Source organism: Meleagris gallopavo, chromosome 1 (genome assembly GCF_905368555.1).
Source record: "Meleagris gallopavo chromosome 1, MGAL_WU_HG_1.1, whole genome shotgun sequence".
Classification (NCBI taxonomy): Eukaryota; Metazoa; Chordata; class Aves; order Galliformes; family Phasianidae; genus Meleagris; species Meleagris gallopavo.
In genome coordinates, this window is record NC_139404.1 from 187,748,216 (window position 1) to 187,772,184 (window position 23,969).

The following is a 23,969-nucleotide window of genomic DNA, read 5'->3' on the forward strand; positions in this document are numbered from 1 at the left end:
ACTGCTCCAAATACAGAGACTTACCATTCAGTCTCTCAAAGCTTTGCATTAAAAGGCTCAAACTTACGGTAGAGTGCTGAATGGGTATCCAGGCAGGTGTTTCGACTGAGCATTTGTGGGATGGGCATCTGCCATGGCTCTGCTGCAAACAAGTGAAAATGGCATTACACACAACACAGTACGTGCTGCAATCACTAGGCACAATGGGCTCCATTCCAGATGGAGCATCTAGGATTTTACTAGTAACTGTTAGGCCTGACAAAATCATTTTTCTATCACCATATAAGATCTGCAGCTCATAGGATCAATCTTTACCCACTACTTTTTCAGTGAAGTTCTCAGGTGGGTGAATGCAGTCTTCATCCAACCTGAACCCCAAGCAGCTGCCATCTGGTTTCCTTCCACAACAGAGCATTCAGGGAACAACAGCAGAGCAGGTAAAAAAAAAAAAAAACCAGCTTTTTTTTCCCCATTTCGTAACAAGCTGCATTTTTTGTATCGTGTCCTATTTGAGCTGCAGCCTGAATCACCCCAGGGCTATTTCCCAGGAGGAGTAAATCTGTCCCGAATTATCAAGGGGAGTTTCTTTGCTGAGTAGAACACGTAGGTTGCTCCCCAAGTTGAACATGGAAGAGGAAAAAGAGCAAGACTCCTGCAGTTCCCTGAAACTTTGCAGAAGCAAAAGAGTGAGGGGTTAATTTTCAGTCTAATGTTCCACATGGCAGTGCAAGATGCTACCATCCGGCTTTCAGGCTGATCTTCCTGTAATTTCCCTTGCATTTGCAGTGATTCAATTACATTTTAGCAAAGGTTTGGAGCTCATCAGAACAAATTGTAACAGTGGGTTGGGTCAGAGTCTCTAAAGAAAAGTTCAGAATAAATTCTACTGTCTGCCACCATTACTCTCAGCATTTCACATATGAGTCAAACTATTATTTAGCTGCTTGAATTGGAGGACTCCCTTAATTAGGTGTGTTCCTGAAGCTGAACATCACATAAAAAGCAAACAAACAAACAAACAGAACAACCAGCCCTTTGTTTTATTCTCATTTAAGACAGTTATATTGCAAGAAGCTACAATACATCTTTCCTCATGCTGAGAGCAAAGGAGGGCAATCTCTGAGAACAGAACTGATGAGGCTTCATGCTACTTTCCATTTTGAGTCTGATTTGAGAACATTAACTAACAAAGCCTATTTCTGCTTTCTTCTTTATCAACAAAAAGTAAACATTTCTAAAGTACTGCAGTTCTAAACACTTTTATAAGGAGGAAAAAAAGTAGGAAAAGCTGTGCTTAGCAATTTCAGATTTGTATTCCCCAAACATTAAAAACCTTCTGTTTTTCCACCTAGACACCTTTAAGGAATATTCAACAATGCATCGTTAGTAAGCAGAAAGCATTGTACATTTAGATGCAAATTGAGAAAGTTTTTTTAAAAGGATTAGAAAAAGTCATTGGTATCATGGCAGCAATATGTTATCACCTACAAAGAAGGGATCGATGCTTCACCAAACCAAGGCTATCAAAATAACAAAACTATAAATAAACTTTGATCAAAAGGCTGGATAAAATACTGCCTATTATTGTTTTTCTTTCTTTCATTAACAAAGTCTAATCTAAGACCAAATAAAGCCAAGAAAATTAATAATCTGCTTTGGACAGGAAGTACATTTTTTTATTGAAACCTCTAACCTTACAAACTCAGGTAACCATGTATAGCAGTGTCAAGAGATTCCTTGAAAGTATCCTCACATCCTTTAAGAGGATATGTCTGCAAAATAAAAGGTCCAGATCTTACAGAAGGAGGAAGAGCACTCTATAGATACTCCTTATTTTGAGATTCACAGCAAAAATTGTCCCAAAGCCCAGAATCACAAGGCAAATGCTGTGCATTCCAAGGCCAGAGAGACAGAGGTAATGGAAATTGCTCACAGGCAGCAGCTTTCCAGATATCCCACATTTACAGCTCAAGGGCTGGGTTGAGTATGAAGTTTGAAGATTTTTCTTTAAAATTCATGTTTGAATTCATATTTGAGTGGTCAATACTTTTTGCATTTTCATTAAAAACAATGCTTTTTATAACTTTCATATCTCCCATCCTTACTCAGGTGATAAAGTTCTAAGTAACAATTCCATATCAGATGTTAATAAAGCTCTCTGCATAAATGTGCTCAATTTTATGTATTTTTTTTTTAAATAAACCACAAATTCCAACATGTCATACATTATAGACACCAACTATGAAACAAGTTACCCACAAAGTCAGCAATACATAAAGCATTCTGGAAGCACAGGAAATGCAGATAAGAATAGGAATAAATAAATAGGGAATTATTCGCAGCTTGTAAAAGAAACTAACTCAATTTAATTATTACTGTTAATATTTTCACCAGTTTAGGAGTTTGGTGAGTATAAGGACCATAAACTCTGGCCTACTATTACACTGGAAAGCTAAAAATCCAAGAAGTGATGAAAATCCATCATTTGAAAACATTTTTTTAGCCAGTTTTCAAAGGAGTACGGAGTGACCTGTTGCTCACTTTTCACCTTTACTCATATTTATATGCCAAAGGAATATAATTTGCCTCGCTGTCTGGGAGAATATGTTCCAATAAAAGTTCTCCATCTGAAATGGAAGCAGAGAGGCTGTTTCTCCATTGCTTATGAATGATTTCCAGTCTTGTATCATTCCTTTTCCTTGAGCATACCTGGCACTACTAAGCTTTCCCTTTGATACAGATGCATTGTACTGACAGACCTGTCCAGGCATGGGCTTCATCAAAACTTCAAGCAATCAGAGCTTTCAAAATAAGCAGTAAGATCACCAGCTTGTGACATTTTTGTATAGAGAAACCTCGGAACATAAAAGAATAAGTCCATTATCCTTGCTGAATTCTGCATTTGTGACATCCTTCTTCCAGGGCTGACGCTTTAAAACCTTGATAAATTGCTTAGCAGTAATACAGTCAGGAAGCAATGTAGGGATGACCATCTGATAGAGATGCTAACCTCCTTCCTTCTCTGGACGCACCGTTACATGCAATTACCAGTCCAATAGGTTTATCAGAAATGCAGACTCTCAGAGGTAACAAGAAGACAGAAAGCATCAAGGTCAGAAGGCAAAGGAAGGCTTCAAGATCTTCAGACTCTTTGAGCCAAACGTCTACTTTCCCAGCAAGCAGCCTTAAGAAAGCTTCTTTCCTGTGTACTTTACTCAGTCAGATGTTGAAATAACTGACTGTTATTAGCTCTGGTTACAAACATCAGAATGATGTAGAATCATAGAACCATCGAAGAGCTTTTGTTGGAAGGGATCTCACACGATCATCTAGTTCTAATCCCACTGCCATAGGCAGGATTGCCAACCACTAAATCAGGTGTACCTTGTAAACATATTAATATAATGCAGAATGGTAGGCATCAGTGCCTAGGAAGTCACTCTGATTTTCCTGCGTGGAAATACTGAATCAGAATGGGTAAAGCTGAGAGTTCTGTGGTGCTGCAAAGCAGAGGTTGTTGGTTGTAGAGGTTGTTGGTCGCTCTTGGGAAAGTATCAAGGATAAATTCCTCTTTTGAGGTGTGTGATCAACCACAATGATTGCTGGAGGTGTTTGGGGGACTCTGGGAGCACTTACGTATAGATTATTGTCATCTTCTCATGGGCAAGTAGAGATTGACAAAAGATACAAAGACTATTTAGGAATAGTTTATCTGCTATATGATTCTTTAGGGATCACTGAACTGCAGCACTCTTTAAGATCTAACTTAAATTCCTTCTCAGAGAAGATATTGGTGATCAGAATCAAAAGGAGTCACAGGCAAGATTCCTTTTGTATCCACAAAAACAGCCAAGAATATGATTTGCAAATTGCACACGAGTCCTTGAGTGAGGTCTCCAGTAACAAAAGAGTTCTCTGAAGTCAAACCCAATGGAAGATACTTATCTACTCCTGCACAGCCTGACAAATTATCTTCTCTGTTGCAGAGGACTCTCTGGGGTAATGAAAATCATGGAACTAAAATATAATCATACATGAGGCAATACCCCTGACCTAATGATTCACTCATAAATAACCATTCTCTTCTCCTTGACTGCACACATCCTCTCATTTTTTCAGAACTCTTGTATCAGGTGAAGGGAGGCAGAAAGAAATTTGCATGGTAGTAGCAAACAGATTAAAACACAGAAGAAATGCATGATTATGTTGAGGACGTGTGCCAGGAGACCTATCTTTTCTGCTTTTAATGTCCTTCTGGATATAGCAAGGAATACATTTGGTCAGCTCCAGCTATCTGAAATGCTTAAAAATGCAGCTCACCTCAGCACTAGGAAATTATCTTCCCACGTCCACCCAGGCCCTCAGAATATTAGAGAAAGGGTTTGCTAAGGCTGCATAGCTCTGCTGTCATTAAGAAATGCTATCATTACTTCAGGCAGGATCAGGCTTTCTAATTTTCTTTGTCTTACTCAGTATCTTCCGCCTTTCCTTACATGTGCAGCTCTCCACTGCTGTGCAGTAGCTTTAAGCCCGAATCGTATCTGCCTGAGCAGTTAATTGAACATTTTCTTTTCTCAGTTTATAGAGCTGTTCACAGATTTATGAAACAAATCACCCTTCTTCTTTCATAGTTAAAACTAATCTCAATAAAGACATCTCTCTGAGATCAGCAAATTATAATCTAATGAAATCTATTGAAAATTTCAGTTGCACTAAACAAGGTCAATGCTTAGAAGAAATGAAATGTCATTCAGAAATGAAGATCAAAGTAATTCTCTTCTATTCCTGCTGCTACCATAGAGACGAAGGGAGGGGGAAGTGGGGGAAGAAGAGATTTAACAGACTTAATTCTTCCTGAAATTTATAATTAACTACAAGGGAAAAGGGACAATTACCATATTTCTAAAGAATAAAGGAGAAAAAAAGTTGAGCTTTTGACAAGATATAATTACAAGACATTGCATATGCAATGCGCATTGGTTTGTTCTGTGCAATTTTCTTGAGGCTCCCCCCTAAAAAGAAAAAAGTTTTTTTTTCTAGAAGAGACAACACGTGCCTCATCAGTTTACATTCATAACATTTGAAATCCAAGAGCTAGAGGCTTACAATGATTGTTCCAAAATTTAACACTGGTAAATAAAGATTTGAAATAAATATTCGCTTACACTCCCCATCTGTCAGACTTCTGTGAGCACATTCTACAGCTAAGATGAATGGTAATCAATGAAAAGGATCTTCCTGCACTTCTAAGAATGTGCAGTTTAGCCAGCAGCCAACCCACAGTCATCAAAGCTGTCCTCAAGTACCACTTCAGAGTGGAGTTTACTAAATTACATGTAAATTGCATGGATTCAGCAATATCACACTTTTAAGGTCTGGCAGGAAAACACCACATTCTGAAGTACTCATCAGGATCTAATAATGACTGTAGAAAAAAAAAAAAACATTTTGAATTTAGCTAAATGTGAATCTCTGGGGGGAAAATCATTAAGATTGCTTTGTTTCTGGTTTATTGGAGCCTGGATATTCAGCACAAAAACTTAGCTACCCAATTTATGATTTGAAACTGCAATGATTCCAAGCCTGAAGCCTTGCAGAGAGAAAAACAACAAATGTTCCCAGATCTATTTAGCACTATTAACAACATGCAGGCAGATAGAAATGTGGTAATTTTTTTTGTTTCATATCCAGCTAAATTTAAGTCAGATCCCCATGTAATGCAGCACTCTACAGTTCTGCTAGTTTTCTTAAGATTATAACATCCTCCAACACCTGAGGTACTGCTTTAATCTCAGTATTTATATCTTGCTTTATCATTTCCTAATTTTTGGACTGGCTCTACAAACAGCATCTCAGATACGCACATCTGATCCTGTAGGAAGTTCTATAGAATAAGCTGAACTTCACTAAGGATGCACCATTTTAATCTATATAAATACAGAATTTAGATTAACTCAATGTAAACGAGGAGGTGGGAAGACCCCTTTTTTAATGAGAACTGTTTTGGTTTTACTGTTCTAAATCAGAGAGGCCAGAGTAGAGAGGTCCTTCCAGTGGCATCATGCCACCTCTGTTTTGCGCCATTCTTTAGCTGAGTTCTAAAAATACCCCTTTACACTAATTGTTGGGCAATGAAAGTCAGTTGAGTTGGCTAAACACTAAATGAAGGTTTTCCCTGCACTGGGAGAATCTGCAGAACCCTACTGGGACACAAATCTGGACCTACCTTTCCCAAGCATGAAGCACTGTTCAACAAGGACTTTTAATGATATGCTCATTGAAGACTAGCAGTTTCAAAATTAACTAGCTCATCCACAGCAGCTCCTCAGTCAGATTAACAAAATTTTGCTTTGTGTTCTATGTTGAGACTACAGGGAATGGAAAGCCAAATGAAAAGACAAGCTGAATGTTTTACAGCTTTACTTCCCTGTTTTACTCCTAACTTCATGCCGTGAAGTGAGATGATACGTGTGTGGAGTGAGAGAAGCCTGCAGAATTCATACCCAAGGTCTATGCTAGATGTTGGTGCCATACTTGTGAGTAGTGGCTTCTTATTTTCCATGACCTTTCCCTGTACTGAGACTTACGATCAAACATCCATCAGAGTTTTGCCTAAAGTGCATACATGGATCTCCTCTGTTCTAAATATATTGCCAGATGAACAGAAGAAAATAGAATAGACAGATGTTGCTGGCTCCTGGCTACATTGCCAGTCAGAATTGAACATGTTCATCATCGGGATGGCTCAACATAAAGAAGCATGTGACCCTTCTTCCCAGTGCCAGCACAAAACATAGATTTTTTTTCTTTCCATCCTTATTTCATTGTTTTAAACACTTGAATTAAATTCTTAGAAAAGTTTCTGAGAGGACTAAGAGAAAGAGAGGGAAAGAGAGAGAAAGAGAGAGAGAAAGAGAGAGAGAGAGAAAGGAAGGAAGAAATGAAGGAAGAAACAAAGGAAGAAAGAGAGTGAGGGAGGGAGTGAGGGAGGAAGGGAGGGAGGGAAGGAGGAAGGAAGGAAGGAAGGAAGGAAGGAAGGAAGGAAGGAAGGAAGGAAGGAAGGAAGGAAGGGAGGAAGGAAAGGAGGAAGGAAGGGAGGAAGGAAGGGAGGAAGGAAGGGAGGGAGGAAGGAAGTAAGGAAGGAAGGAAGGAAGGAAGGAAGGAAATCTTTAGTAGTGTAACACACTATTTCTAAATAAATAAATATAAGAGATCTACTCTACACTCGCATGAATAATCACTTTTTTCTATTTAGTCACACTTGAATTAAACATGGAACCTGTGCAGTGTATAAGACTGCTTAAATCTCCTTAGAGTTAAATGGAAGCTAGCAATCAGAATCTGAAAGGAGTAATTTCTGAAGAATTTTCAAAATCTGGGTGACCAAAATTCATTTTTGTAGCTGGCAAAACCACCAACAGGATCAAGTTGGGCATTCTGTCTTAGTCTAAAGGAAGCTATTTCTTTCTGTACAAGCCAAGCGACTCAACTAAGGAGTCAGGCAACAAACAAGTGGTTTAGGTTTTCTGCATAAATTGGGGTGTTTGAGTTGCTCTCTAGTCTTTAGTCATTAGTATATACTTGTTCCATCTTTGCAAGCATCCCTCAATACATGGAAACATTCAAGTGATAAAATTTGGGATTTTAAGCAAATCACAAGATGCAGCTCCAAAACAGGACAGGACATGACACTAGTGACAATAACATTGTCAATTCTTAGTGTCATGACCAATGTTACGGATGGTAGACTAGATTGCTTAGAACATTTCAAAATGTCTATCATAGAAGGGTTTTAGCTAGCCCCAGTTTTGACCAAGGACCAAGTAGTGACTTGTGGTATTCTGCTCTTATTTATTTTTATGTGATGTTGTGATTATTAATTGCAGGTTTCAGAAAGCCTTGATCTGACACCTTGAGGTCATGAGTTTTAAAAAATATATATACATTTTGGTTTATCTTCCTTTGCCTTCTGGGTTTAAAACCTTTCAAGCTTCCACCTTTGAGCTCTCCTTTGCAACAGCAAAGCAAAAAGATATTTTTTTTCACACTGAAAGATGATCATCTTTTCTAAGCCACCTGACACCAAGAGCTGGGGGTTTCAGTGAACCAGGCCCTTTTATTGTGAATCTTGTCTGGCAACACAGAGTTACCTATTTTCTTTTTCACCAACTACAGCTACCGCTGTATTCATAACACTACAAAGGGCAGAAAGAGAGCTGAGAGCCAGTAGAGGGGACAGCATGTTGCCTTTGACTGTTAGGAGGCACAGCGGGAATGTTCTTCCTTTACAGAACCTCCTGGAGCTCCTGATGAAATTGAATCTTGACCTAAACTTTTATTTATACTGAATTCTTGCTAATGATAAAACAATGTCACAAAATAATGGGCTTTATGAAACAGCAAAAAAGCAAATCCATGCTAGGTGCATGACAAATTAAAATAAATCAGGAACACATAAGTCCTCTTTGACTGATCCAGTATTTCCTAAGTCAGGGGTGTAAAAATTCATAGAAAGATGAAACGAAAATGGAAAGGAAGAATCTGGAGAAATGAATATATGAAATCTATCTTAAACATAGCCTACATTTTGGTTGAAAAGAATAATGTTTGGAAGATTTAAGATCTGGGGAGGTAGATTAGATGGCTTCTAAAAAGTAGAGTTCAAAACAGGGTCTTTGGATCCCTCGTACATAATCTACAAGCGTATATTCACCCCACCAAGTTTATGTCATTTCCTATGGGCTGGAAATATCACAAATTCCAGGTTAAATTTAATGATCATGTGTTATAAATGTTAAGTTTTCAAACACTGTTCGCTTTTTTCAATATAAGTAGCATTCATCTTTCACTGACTTTGTATTATTTATAAGATCTGAAGAATAGAACTGATGTATTTACTCCCTCTTGACATTAAGATCTACTTTTCCAAGGATGAAAATGGCAATAATTAGCAAAAATCAGACAAATGGATATTTAAATAAGGGTAATTAGCAGATCTGAAGCCAAAAATGGCCAGATTGCTGTTTTGTTGAATTGATATTTATTAAATTAAATTTTAAAATAGATATTAAATGCTCTGGAAAAAAAAACGTGCTCTCATTATACTGGTGAAAACTTTCATAAACTGATCCTGTAAAGATTTTGTAGGCTTAAAGGAAATAGAGTTACTCCAGTACACAATAAAGAAAGTAAGAGCAGATTAGGAATCAATATAATACAACGTCACTAGTGAAGCTATTTAAATATGGCACTAAAGCAAGATGAAGAGATCAACTTTAATTTGTTTGGCTCTGAGCCTTTACAATATGAAAGTTTTCTGAAACTAGATTTTTTGCCATTATTCATCTCATTTATACATGTTAATATGGTGTTCCCACATGCATCCAAATAGCAGGTCACCTACAATTTGCAATCCTTTCTCATTTCAACTCTACAGTTGGCAGCAAAGACTGAATATCTGGAGTTGAATATTTGAGGCTGAAACACTTGGCTTTCATAATCATTTTGGGCATTTAGTAGCAGATCCACAAAACAGAGGAGCTGGGATGAAAAATATGGTGGATATTTGGAGCTGGGAGCCCTTCTCAGAGCAGTAGCAAGAGTATAAATTTGTTACTGACCAAAAAACCCTGGGAAAATACTTGGTGGCAACACTCAGTGCCAGTTCATGAAATAAATGAAATCATAACTCCTGTTGGAGATATACAGGTATAAAAGGTGCTGGGTCATGTTCGGCTCCCAGTCGCATGACGTTAAAAGCAGATTCATTCTCCTGTCCCAAATCCTCCACGTCATATTTTCAAGACCAAGGACAGCTGCAATTATTGGTCCATACCACCAGAGAGCCAGAAGTGGGATTAATTGCAGCTCTCTTTTCTGATTAAAAAAAAATAATAATAAAAAAAATAATGTTCAGGGAGTAAAAATCAGATGTTTAGCACCAGACTGCACACAAGCTTTGTTCGGTGGTGCAGCACCACTGATGCTGAGCGCTTTTCACTGGCATCACGTCAACAGGAGCCTATAGGAATCTCCAGTCTACTCCAGGGCAGGTTGAGGATGAAGCATTAGATTCAGCACAGCTTGCAGGAACCAGAAGGTCCTGGAAAGACCCAGAAAGAATGGGAGAGAACAGGAGGTGAATGAGGTCACAGAAGGAGCACACGTTCCTTCTGTGGCCTCATTCACCTCCTGTTCTCTCCCTGTCTGTGTTTCTCCATTGGCGACGGGAATGACAGCTTGCATCTGTTTCAGCAGCTCCATCGTGCTCTGGTTGGCAACCCACCAGCCCTCTTTGCTGCCATGGGTGTATGGGGTATCTGCTCCTGCCCTTCTTCATGTCACAGATTGGTGTCCCCATTCTATATGGCCATCAAGAAAAAAATGACAGGAGTGGCTACATTAGCACTAACCGATGTTTTGTTACATCATTTACACAGCCTTGAGGTGCTATGGATGCCCTAGACACTTTGCAAATCTTATGGAAATCATGAAATTCATCAAAAAATGAAACAGAACATGAAGCGGCTGCACTGAACCCCAGTGTCCTGACTTACCCTGCTAACTGCTCCTTATAAACACTGGTACCATGTGCAAATCCACCTACAAACATGTGGTGAGCTGCCTGTCCTGTAGCAACAGAAAGGAATTTCCCTGATTACCTCCCTCTTATTTACTATAATGTCAGTTTTCTAAGTTTGAGGATGCTTCAAAGAATCATTCAATTTACCCCTATCCCAGATCTTCAACTCGGGCAGTGCCCATAACCACAGTCTTTAACCTGCCACAACTCTTGTGGGTAACAGACTATTTACATGCACATTTGGAAGGAATTATTTAGAAATACCATTCCCAAGCAGTCAGCTCAGATCCAACATCAGTATAAGAGTGCTGAACTGGGACAAAGGCATTTTTATTTTGCAGGCCTAGAGAAGCAAAGCTATCTAAGTTCCCCCCCCCACCTCCCCCCTCAAAAAAAGCCACAATAAGCCACAAGAAACTTGCATCTCTCCAATCAGAAACATCATGACTACCTAAACTACATCTGATTGGCCTCTTTAAAAATGCTAGGACCCATATAATGCCCTCATATTTTTTATTCTTTAGTTCACAGAATAAGCTGATAAGCTAAGAAAATTTGTGGCTGATACCATGTATTCTGAAAGTGCTCCAGTAGCTGGAGATATTAATAGACACAAGCACAGGCTAAGATAAAATATGAAATCATTTTCCTTTTGCTAGTAAAAATAAGTAAATTACATATCATTTAGGAAGTGATACAGAAACAAACTGCATAATCTACAGAAAAAGAGAACAAAATGCTCATTGAAGCAAAGCTTATTTATCACTTTATCTTGCAACCTGACACAATACATGCTCAATCTATTTAATTACAGGAACAGAAAAATAGCAGAAAAATATGTACACATTACAGCAACGTTTCCAATCCTACCTTGGTCGTGACAATGCACAGACAATCCATTCTGTAAATCTCCACAGGAGTGTATGTAAATCATAAAAACAAATCAGCAAGGGTGAGGAAAGGCTTTTGAACAGCATGAACAGAACCGGAGGCTTGAATCTGCACAGCCTGCTTTTCCAAGTGGGGCCCTCATAAGAAACTCGAGTCCTCCTCCACAATGCTAAAGGCAGTCATGATGCTCACAGAGATCAGAAAACCCACTAGAAATCATCTCAAGCAAAACTTCCAGGTGGCTTATCAGGCTTGATTGCTGCATTGTTCAATCTGCGATCGGAATATTCTGTTGAATGGTATGCAGCCTTCTACATGGGAAGATGAGAACCACAACAAGCACAAAAGAGCAAAAGCATCACATTTCAGCCCTGGCTCTGGTTTCACAATTCTGATCTGCTGTTTCAGTATACCCATAAGATTTCCTTTGCCAAGTCTCTCTCTCAATCTCTCTCTCTCTCTCTCTCTCTCTCTCTCTCTCCTTCCCTGTCTTTTTTTTTTCTCCCCCCTCTCGCTCGCTCTCTCCCTCCTCTCTCCTACGAACTCCGAGCAAGCACAACACATACAACTATCGGGCCCATCTATCACAGCCCTGTCTCTTCTCTGCCAAAACAACTGCTTTCGGTTGTACGGGTTTTTATTAGGAGCACGATTCTGCAAAACACGTATTGCTGGAAGTGAAACGTTGAGGTGCGTGCGATAGCTCATGCGTCACATCCACGGCCGCTCAGAATTACTGGGTCACGTTCAGATTCAGGGAGTGAATATAAATAACAGCTGGAGTAGGCGAACTTTCAAAAAGTGCAACAGAAAATAAGCAGTCAGGTGAAAAATGGGAACTGCACATTCACACATGCACGCAGGTCTGGGAAGTGCAACAGGGATGTTATTTTACTTTGCCATCCATGGGAAAAAAAAAAAAAGAAAAAAAAAACAACCAATATTTATACCTTATTCAAAGCTAGAGAGGGATACCTTTTTTTTTCCCCCCCACTTATGAAAAACGCACCAAATATTTAATTTTTTAAGAAGCACCCTGAAAAACAGAGCTTAAAAACTCAAGTTTTTTCCCAAACTTTCTCAGAATCTGAGATTTGCAGACTTAATCCATTTATTTCATGTTCTGTATGCCCTTCTCAGAGCTTTATGGACTGTTTACCCCGATCCCTACCTTTCTTGCAGTGATGCTGCTGCAGAGTTTGCCTTTCAGGTGTCTTACATGAATCATTCTGAGTTAGAAAGCCCGCTGTCAGCTCTTAAAGTCTTCCCTCTCTTACAGATAGAGGAAGAAGGAGAGAAAAGAAAGAAGGAGGGAGAGAGAAAGAGACACAGAAGGGGAAAGATATGTAAAATGAAAGCTCTGGCCAAAGAGAGAGGAAAATCAATGCTCCTATTCACTGGAAAAAAAAATACAGCCAACTGGACTGTTGACAGCAACAAGAGGAAACGTCTAGACACCCATACATTACAATTCACCTTTTCAACACACTGGACAGCACAGTCCCCCTGGGTGCTTTGCTGAGGATCTCTCATTCTCACTCAGAGCTAAAATATGTTTTCAATAAAACAGGACTTTCCAAGAAAATAAAAGGATATTTAAGAGTCATCTCTCTTCCATAAATTACCTGGGTTATAACCCTAATATTCCCCTGATTGCTAAAGCAGCAAGAGGCTCAGTAAATGGCACACATCACTTTGCCAAAATGAGGTCACTGCTACCAAAGTTACAAAAGCCATAATGAATCAGATATGTGGTCAGAGAGCAACCAGCCCTCCCCCAGCTAGTACAGTCTTGGGGGATATAACATCTTAAAGAGAAAAGTCTCCAGAGCACCTCTGACTTTGCCTAAAACTTTAGCTCACTCTGGGCAGCCACATGCATGCAAAACGAACTTGATTTGTGTTTACAGCTTGCACTTGAGCCTGCATATTTTTTCCCTACTGCGGTTTAGTCCAGTAGCCAAGTATTAGACAAGCTTATTAAACTATAGATTATGTGAATCAGGGAACTTTTCAAATGTCCTTGAAGTCAAAATCAATTAACCACCTACCTAAAAACAAATTAACCTAATAAGTTGGTCTAACCAAAGCACTCCTTGTGTTCTTGGCATGATGGAATAAAAGAATTCAATCAAATCTAAATTCAGGAGAAGTTTTAACACTTTGATGTCAAGCACGCAACATATTTTTTCTATTCCACTTCATAGATTCAAGCTGATTTAGTAAGGCATGAAATATTCCCATACATATAATTACCTAATGACTTGGCTGTAAAATTTCATATCATACTGAAAATTGGCATATGGGGATATATTTTGAAATGGGTCTCTGAGGGCATGATCTGTAAACGCTCCTACTTTCAAGAAACTTCTGTGAATTGGCTCCAGTAAATTCATGGTTCTATTTACAGTCGACATGAAAAAGAGGGTCTGAAAACTTTGAGGATATTCAAGCAAGGTTGCCTGTGTTTGTGTTTTGGAAATGCAGGCTCCATAAAGGTACTCAACAGTTTTCTCTTGCACTCCTCCAGTTTTTGGATGTAAATCCTGCACTGTCACCTCCTTCCATACAGTGCACCAACAACCATTCCACAGCACAGTATTTGCCTGTGCACTGCCCAAGCTTAGTGCATCATTAAACTGCAGAGTCCCTGAAATATTGCCATCTCCAGCTAGATACTTTTACCATTCATTTTATCTCCTCAAATCTAGGATTTTCAAATCTTGGCACAGCTTTCCCCTTCATTAGCAATATCTCCTTCTGCTCTAATTTCTGCAGGTCATCTTGCTGCTTAGCTCTGTTTTTTCCTCTGCTCTTCCAGCCGTCATGCTATCTGTCCATACAATCACAACTGAAATCTACTATAGAAAGACTTGACCCAAAAACCAAACTAACTCAGAAGCAACCATATGGAGTGAAAAGAGGCGGTTTGTAGTTGCTTCTGTAGTTGATTTAGACAGTCAAATGTATCCTCAGATGAGCTCTGACTCTTGGGAAACCATAATTCAGGAGGAACAGTATCTATTTCCCACTGTGATAGCAGTGGTTCTGCAGACCACCATCCAAGAGCCGTTTACACAGGTGATGTCTCCTTCTCCTCTAATTTTACCAAGGTGTCTGTTTTTAAGTCAATCAAAAAAAACAAATTGGTGAAATGTTATGGTCTGTACAATGCAGTAATTTAGATTGGACAATTTAATGCTCCTTTCTGTCATTAAAAACTTCACTGTATCCAGGTATTTCCACTTGGATAACCAAAGCACATGGCTTAAAAAATTAGGCGGTTATATTTAGAAGCAGAGCCTGTAACATTCAGCTGAAATTAATATATTGTAAAAGCAAGCTTCAGTAAAACCTAAAATCAATAGGAAGATGGGAAGTATTCCATGATTTTTGTATCATTCATGACCCAATCTTTTAAAAAAATCTTAAATTATTTCAAAACCCAGCTACTATCGAGCAGAAACTGTACAGATAAACAGATTATTCGTATAAAAGAAACGCAGTGTTGCCTTCAATATTATCTCCAATTCAAGCAATTGATATTAAGAGAAAAAAAAATGGCTCTCGAAGCTTTGGTGCAGACCCTAAGAAAGGAAACATCTTCCAGACTGTTCACACAGCACTATTAATGCCAGCATTTTGCAGAATTTACCCAGTGACTATTCAGAGCTCTCTGCACCTACACAGAGAATTGAAAACAACACACATCCTCTCACAAATGTGAAGAAAGATTTATTTATATTTTAACGTGCTGTGTACTATGGAGTACATGTTGTTAGTTTCAGGTTGGCTGTCTTTCACATGGCATTATGTTCTTCCTTGTTTTCAGGTCCTATATTGCACCCAAGCAGGCTCCAAGTATATTAAATACTTTCCCAATTACTTCTCTTGCAAGAGGGCAATTATGAAGTTATGTCTCTGTGATCAGAGCTCATCTACATTGCTTGAGCCCAGCTCCAGTGAGGTTGCTGTGCATCACGACTGGTTTGTTAGTAGGTCACCACTGGAGTAAAAGTTACGAGTAATTATATGCTAGAAAGGAAAATCCCATGAGACAGACTTTATTAGGACTGTTTCTGTGGTACACAAAAAATAGAAAATGTAAAACTACTAATCTAGCAGATCCTGGATTTGTAGTCAGGAGCTATACTACAAATGAAATGTCAGAATAAATCCTGCTCCAGCCATGAAAAGTTAATACCATTTTTAGAAGGTGTGAAGTTCTGTATACCTCAGTTTCTGAGGATTTTAATGCAGTTTCCAGGCTGAATCAGAAACCCATGAGTGCTAGTGTTAATTTAAAGATCAACAAATTAGCAATTCTGCCCCTCCTGACTGCAGCAGCCCTAACAGCAGAAGCTCTGCAATTGGCCTCAGGCCCTTGAGAGTCTCAGGCAGACGGTTTTCTTACAGCTTTCCCTACTCCTGTGCACAGCAAATTTCATTGCTATTTAGCACAATCAATGCTGGAGTCCTGACCAGTTTCTCCAGCTGGTAGCTTTCTGAACAGAAAAAACAATTTTATTTTCCATAGAATATCAGACCTCACTGCTCTGAGCCCCATAGATGGTAAAATAGGAGTGGACAGAAGTGGAAGCTGAACAGTTAGTTCCATTTCTTCAGTCCAAGCACCCTGTGCCCACATGGTCACAGTGCCCCAACCTCAGCTGATGCATAGAAAGTTTGTTTTCACTCCCCAGCAGTGGAGGACATCCCCCTTCCTCCTGCCCCAACCCTTTGCCCTCAGTAGGACTGTAGGATTGTCTCCCTTCTTCCCCAGGAGTCAATATAAATCCAGGATTCCAGGAGAAATGGAGATGGAAAGGCTCTCAGTAGATCTTCGTTCTAATCTCCTTCTCCAAATAGATTGAGTAGTACAGTCAGCTCTGGGTATTCAGGCTTTTATCCAGTCTGATCTTGACAGTATGGAGATCATACAGCCTCTCAAACCAACAAGCTCACCAGCTAACTTATATAGCTATGGAACAAAAAAAAAAAAAAAAAAGCTGGGAACAGAGTATGATTTGCAGGGTTGTAGGAAAAGCACATTCACAATCACAGTTTGTGAAGAGGAGGATGGGGAAAGGTCCCCCAGCTATGAAAAGCCTAGGATAAACTAGCCTTTTGAAAGCTCTGCAGCCTTTCCCAATTTAAAATTTCTGTGTAGTGTTTAATACGTCTATTATTTTCCAAACAAAGCCATAACTGCTTTCTCTTGCCTCCCACAAATCCCTTATTCAGAATGAAACAGAAGCAGTTCAGTTACAAACGCTGCCCTGGCTTTATGTGGACTGGGATGCTCTGCAATAGAAATGCATAGTACTCAAGGGCAACCAAAGTGGTTCTCAGCTCTCAAGATCCACAGTGAATGACGAGTTCATTTTAATTCTTGAGCATACTGCCTGAGGAAGTAAATCTATCACCCAATTGATCATCAGAAGCTGAAAAGTGCTGGTGCATATGTTTAAACATGTAGCCAGTCCTAAATAGCTATGTGTCACTGTCACAGCAGCACGCACTGACACTCAAGCACAGTCACTTGAAAACGAAATCAGAAAAAAAAAAATGATTCTTTCACAGGAATGAAACAAAAGTGGTAGATTCCAGGAAATGGAAATAAAGCACCTTCTATCTGCTATCCCATGGTACTGAGGATGAAAGAAAATACGACTCACAGCTCTGAATTTCTTAGTTTTTGGGAATCGACTTGTTTGCTTGTAGAGTTTACTGTCAGCTACACAATGTGCTGGAGAGATACAAACAGTATGAAAATGCAGTATACAGGATTGCTGACGGAGAACGTGTGAGTCCAGCAAGTCACGATACAAGCAGAAAAGAGAGTGTATTGTTCAACTGGGCATTTGTGCTGGAAATGATGTGAAATTGGGCTGATATCCAGGACATCTCTTGTTTTCTACAACATTCTCGTGGAAACAGTGTATTTAGTGCATATATCAAGCCTCCAATAATTCCTTACCTTGGAAACCTACTGTCTCCATAAATACAGTGGCAAAATTTAATGAGTGTACAAACTCATGCAATACACATTTGATCTTTGGATTTTCCAGTTATTAATCATCTTTTGTGCTGGGGTCATCTACTTCAGCTTTAGACAGTGAAGAGAATGTATCAGTCCCATATCTGAACTGGTGAGTGCTCTCATCTCCTGTTCCTTACTGAAGGGATTGAGGAGATTCAAACTTGTATAAAATCGGGTTGCTAATTGGGTTTCCACTAAAAGATCCAGTTCTGCTGATCTCACAATCAGTCACACTTCAAATTAGTACCATAGGCCTATACAGTACAAAAGTTTTCTGATCACGTAGGAACACAGCAACACAAGAATATCAAAACATTATGCCAAACAATTAGTGCTTTAGAACTTTAAAAATTAAGGAACAGAGAAATTGATGCAGGAATGCCAGCAAAACCAATGGAAGTCTTAGACAAGGGAATAACCTGCAATTTTCCACTGTTATAAACAAAAGTCAGTGAAGGTATCACATAAGCACGCCAACTCAGTTAATGTCTGTTTTCTTTATGTCATGTTTTCATCTTGATAACTTTAAAAGAAAACTTAATTTTCTTTCACTTCCAAAAGAAAAAAAAAAAAAAAAATACAGAATGACCTTAAGGTTGAAACTCTGCATAATAATATCTGTGCCCAAGAGAATTGTTCCAGCCAAATTGTGAACCTATGAAAATAATTGAGATATTGTAATGAAACACTTACAACTTTGGCATGGCAAGCAGCAAAACTGCTTCTTTTTCCCACACCACAGCCATGAAGTCATATTGCTTCATGACTTATCCAGTGTAGTCTTGAGGTCAGTATCATTAGACTGCCCATATAAAAATCACTTTACTGACATATTCTGCCACACTGGCTGCAAGCCACAAAGTAACTATGAAATGTACTGAGAGACTGAAAATGCCTTGGATAAAATGTACTAAGTGTGCAACACCTTCAAAAATTCAAAAATACATTGAAATTAAAGCACCTTAGGATCAGCAATCCAACAGAACTTCCGCCAATATTAATGTTTCTGCACATGGAATAAAAAATAAATCCTGCCTTGAACAGCATGAAATACACAGGGCCAGTAACAAGAATAAATTGCAGCCATAAGCCTCATTCAAATGCGCTAGCAAACGCTGCCAACAACCAGCAAATATATACACATATATATATTGTGAGAGCTCAAATTCAATATATTCTACAGATTTCACCTCCAGCAGAATTCAACCAAATAAAGATTTCATTCTCCATCATGAAACACTGGGCCATACCTTTGTCTTCACATCTAGCACATGAGTTCCAAAAGTCTGGTTCTCCTTGTTGTGAGATTGCCCAGATTCTTCTGACCCATTGGAAGCTGCAGCCTAAAGGGGGAAAAAATGCCAAATAAAGTAGCTGATATGTGCAATCTAATTCTATTAAAACTAAATGTAAAGATTAGCCTGAACGTACAGAAGGGTAGCCTGAACTCAGCTAAACCTCAGGTGTTTGATACATGAGATTTTCAACTCGATGTCTTGTCATGCAAAACTTCTGGGTTTTATCTCAGCCACTCTCATGGAAGTGTGTGAACGTCTTAATAGGCTAAATCTACAAGCTGATGCTTATCATAATCTCCAGTTGACTTCAGAAGGTATTCAGGGTGCTCTGCAGCTCTCAGCATCAGAACATAAAGATAAGGACAGAAATCAGTGCCCTGCCAAAAAGGCCTGCAGATGGTAATGGGGTTCTCATCTGTAGGAGCTGCAGGAGCAGATCGCATTACAGCATCAACTGCATTACCTGGTTTATCTTCTCATTTCTAATTCATGACATTCTCCTAAAAGTCGTATTTTGGAAAGGGTTTCACACTGGTGCAGTATGCATATTTGCAGATCTTTAAAGATAGAATGCTTTTCTTTTTAACTTTCTTTTGTTTGCAGAAATTGAAATTTTATATCATTTACAAAAAGTCATCAAAAACACCACCACACAGTATTTTTCCTAATTACATCTTTTATAGAAGGCATTGTAAGAGGGCTGTATTTAATTTTTCTTTTATTTTCCTGCTGGAAGTCTAAAATACATTACTGTAGATGTTGCATTCAGGCAATAAATATTACAAATGACATCTCTGTTTACAATTTTTCCCTGCAAAAGTGTGCTTGAAGGGTTAGCTGCTGATTGAAACAAGATGACTGCCACTGTCTTGGATTTCAGAAAATTTCTGGGCACTTTGCAAGAGCACGAACAGGAAAGCAGAGTGAATTCAAACAGAGTACAGTCTCTTGAATCTATCTGCGTTGAGCATCACAGACACTCTCTGTGATTTAAGTCCACCTTTTTTTAGCCTGTTCACCAGGAATGCAGTCAATTTTAACACAACAGGCAAGAAATTGTTAGCCTTTTAAATAGACTAACCATTGCCAGAACAATTTTGAAAATAACAAGCCTGTGCCACAGAAACAGCCAAATCACATCCACAAGTACAAATGCTTTCTCCTCTGATACTACATTTTTTATTTAGGGCTCCATCCAGCAAAAGACTGAATGCTGGACCCAGCCCAGCAACCTACTTAGACACGTGCTTTTAACTTCAGTGCAACCAATGGCATTAGGTTTGTGCTCTGGTCGAGAATGCGTTTAAATGTTGTATTGGATCAGACCCAGCAGCTACATGGGGCTGAGTGCGCAGCACTCCACACATGTCTTCTCTCAATTTTTAGCCTCTCTAACATGTCTGCAGTCATGGGGACGCATGTACTCTTTGTTCCTTCTCACAGAAGTGTTGTGTATTTTAGATTTACAATCTGGAAGGGAGAGCTCGGCGACCTGGCCAAAGTTATACAAGAGAGCAAAGACCCAGCAGCTCTGAATATCACAGCTTGCCTCAGAGCCTACAAAAAAAACACCAACTACTTGCATGTTTCCTTCAGAATGGGAAAATTGGTTTTACAAGGGGAAAAGAAGGAGGCATAACAATTTTTCATTCTCTGTCTTCTTTGAATATCTGACCTAACTGATAACAGTGTAAGTTATGCAAATCAATGTGTTATCTATTTCTTCTAATCATCAGACTCTGATCCTTGAAGGAGCTAAGGTTCTGCGACTTCTCAGCTTCTTGACAGTTTCCAGCAGAAACTATAGACTGTATAATAATATTTACCAAATGGGTGCAGCTGCAAAACTGGATAAGGAACAACTTCAGTTTGTTTATATATTACTTTTTCCTCCTCAAATTCATCATCATTAGCTGAAAGCAGTATTTTGAGAGAACGTTAAACAATGTCATAAAGTGCTATGAAATGTTTCAATTGTTTTCCTTGGAATCGTGGATTAATTCTGAAGAACAGAAAACCAAGGACATTAGGAAGGTTCAAATAGCTCCAGTAAGAGTAATAAATCTGGAACATCTCTCTTTGTTCCAGTGTTTTAAGGTTCAATACACATTAGCAAAATAATACATGGTTCACAAATTTGAACAAAGTACACAATCCATAACAATCTGTACGAAAACCAATACCCATTTTGGTTTGTGCTTTGATATAAACAAGACTGTATAACGCAAGAGTCAAAAAGGATGTTTGCTGTGTCTTGTAAAAGTGTTATTAAAAACCAGTGCTCTTGGATTTGAGTCCTTTATTCTTGACATACATCTGCTCCTCCCTTTAGGGTTAACTAACAAGCATATGCTCTCTAAACAGATTTGAACACAGTATGTCCAAAAGTTGCCTGCTCATGCAGAACAAGAATTTTAGCAACACCTCATTATTGCTGAACCATGGAGATCACCAAGAGAAGCAGAACTGGCTGCCCTGGGGTGACACAGTGCAAACGCAGTGCAGCAAACGCCCCATGCTCATACCTTCTTGGAGGAGGTTCTGGAAATGATGATTTCAAGCTTGACTTAAAACTACTGGCAGAAGTCTATATTTTTTATCAGAAACATTTATCTGGAAGGCTGGTATTTGGAAAATATCACAAAAGAAACTATTATTCTCTCCAAGTCTGTCAGAAAAGGAGGTTTTACAAGTAAATGTCGCAAAAGCAGATTAAAACTTGATCTGGTAAGTTAGCTCACATGGCTGGTAATGGTGAGAATTGCAGATCACACCAAAAGCAATCTTCCAATTTTGTTTATAATTAATGCTAATCTATTTAGATTGTAATTAACATGGACTATTTAGACTGAAATCTCTTCAGGGCAATGTCTTTCTCATTGTGCAAACTTACAGCATTATTTAAATGTTTATTAATAAAATAGTAATCACATTAGCTACCTTTTAAATTCTATCTAATTTTAACAGTGCTCAGTTAAACTTCTCTGTGTTTATATGACATTTTTCCTGTAGCTTATCAAGACTTGTACAATATTCAACAGACAACAAAACCTTGCTGATTTTTTTATTTATTATTATTATTATTATTATTTTTGCCAAAGTACAGTTATGGATTATGAAAGACTTCTCACTGGTTCCACTTTCAGCAGGCAGCCTATTCTAATACATGTCTGAGCCAGTAACCAGTCAGAAGGAGCTTCTGTCCTCGCAGGCACTTATGGTATATGAGGCTTCCAAGGCTTCCTACTGGAGGTCTTTCTATAGCAGACAAGGTCTGAAAGAGTGGAGGAGTATGGCTCCAGCATTAATACTTGATATATCAATATGTAACCTTCCACAGTAGTAACCACATGTTTGTGCCTATAAACAAGGTGCAGTTTTGGAAATGCTTTGTTTGATTAATAAAAAAATAAGAAACACACGTGCAAACAACATTCCGTTGTTCCATGCTCTTGGATGTTGCTGTGATAGCTTTGAATTTGTTTATATGCATGCCTATATGTTGTTGTGTTTTTTGTGTTTTTTTTTTCCCTAGTACACATGTACCAAGCTGTGGCTAGAAAGGCTGATCAGCTTTGCAAAGTGACTAAAGCATTGGTGGGAGCTGCAGCCCACAAGCCCAAATATATGGGGCCCAGAGATACATTTACATGTATTTAAATATATTTGTCCAGAGAGGTTGCGGATGCCCCTTCTCTGGAGGTGTTCAAGGCCAGGTTGGATGGGGCCCTGGGCAGCCTGGTCTAGTATTAGATGTGGAGGTTGGTGGCCTTGCCTGTGGCAGGGGGTTTGGAGCTTGGTGATCCTTGAGTTCCCTTTCAACCAAAGCCATTCTATGGTACTATGATAATAACTGCAGCTGCCTTAGAGTTCAGGGACTCAACACAGTTTCTCCTACAGCCGCCAGTTCAGCGAATGCTCTTCTGTGTGTGTTTAGAGAGAGAAATTCACATCAGAAGCTGGTTTGAGACTGATTTTGGCACTTGGTATCAAGAATTGGTAGTTCTGCTACAGCTCCATGAGAGCTCATAATAATAAATTCCAGCTTGCTTCAAATGATTTATATTAAGAGACAGCATAAAAAACAGGGATCTGTTAACTTGTGGATGCCAATATCTGTCAAGAAATCTATCATCTTGATAATCGAATGCTCACAGAAATATGGAGTGCTGAGAGATACCGCTTTTATTTAATTAACTTTTATGAAAGTAAGCTTTTTAAAACAAATCATTAGAACATCTCAAAAGCTGCAGAGGGAAATTAAAATGCACCATAACATATGCTGGAGTTATTGATTTTACGGGACACCGATGTAAACTAATTCGTTTAGCAGCTTACTGGAGTAGGAAGCAACCTGAGCTGAACTGAGCTGCACAGCAGGACACTGACAGCAGCAAAGAACAGAGCCTGCCTCCATGCCAGCTTGCAGCCAACTTGTGCTCTACTCAAGTCGTGTGTGAACTGAAACAGAATGCAGGTCAAATTCATCCTTTGCAGTGTGCCAATAACAGGAGGAACACCTTCTGTGACCATTCACCAAAGACTGCACCTTTTTGCTGTACCTAGGCAGAGCTGACTGCACTCCTAAATGTATTGTGAGCTGCCCGCTTTTGATTCTTGCTGCTGGCAGTCCTCAAAAAACCCTGCTTGAACAGTTTGTGGAAACAAAGCCTTACTGTGGACCTGAAGAGCTTTTCCTGCAATGCTATAAGGAAGAAAAGTCCATAGATGCCAGAAGATTTGCTAGCTTTCTTCTGTACCTGCTAGTTCTATTTCTATGCCTCTTATAGTCCTTATTATAAGAAGTAGTGTCATTTGGCAATCTTTTGGCAGGGATTAACTTTTACTTGTATCACAGATGACTGAAAACTCAGACAATCCCAGAGCAGGCTATGCTAGAAACTAAAATCAGGAATGTAATCCTGCTGAAGCCAGGCAGTTTCACTTGCTAGGCCTAAATTTCAGTCCAGAAAGAATATAGCAGAACTCTCTTCTTGCCCACAAAACCCTTTAGAAAAGATGGTGCCTAATCAAGCATTTCTGAAGACCTTTGCAAAAGCCTGGCTTTTGTGCTTTTGCAAATATCTGATTCCGTGGTAAGGCTTCTGGTTCTTTTGGTTTGAAGATGTTGAGGTTTGCTCCAGACCACATTGCC

General features: G+C 39.0%; 1 protein-coding gene across 20 annotated transcripts in view; it reads right to left on the reverse strand.

Annotated features, from left to right (window-relative positions):
- DLG2 (discs large MAGUK scaffold protein 2) overlaps positions 1 to 23,969 on the reverse strand; it is a 1,005,161-nt gene that overhangs the window by 838,831 nt on the left and 142,361 nt on the right. For 10 of the 20 annotated variants that reach the window (XM_085216429.1, XM_085216427.1, XM_085216431.1 and 7 more), the window contains 2 exons: positions 18,767 to 18,859; positions 68 to 142 (listed from right to left, as the gene is read on the reverse strand). In XM_085216429.1, coding sequence (XP_085072555.1) covers positions 68 to 142; positions 18,767 to 18,859 — 168 coding nt within the window. Of the gene's footprint in view, positions 1 to 67; positions 143 to 11,452; positions 12,122 to 12,644; positions 12,776 to 18,766; positions 18,860 to 23,969 lie in introns of those variants that run through there. The other 10 variants (XM_085216445.1, XM_085216440.1, XM_085216435.1 and 7 more) reach the window with 7 other exon arrangements.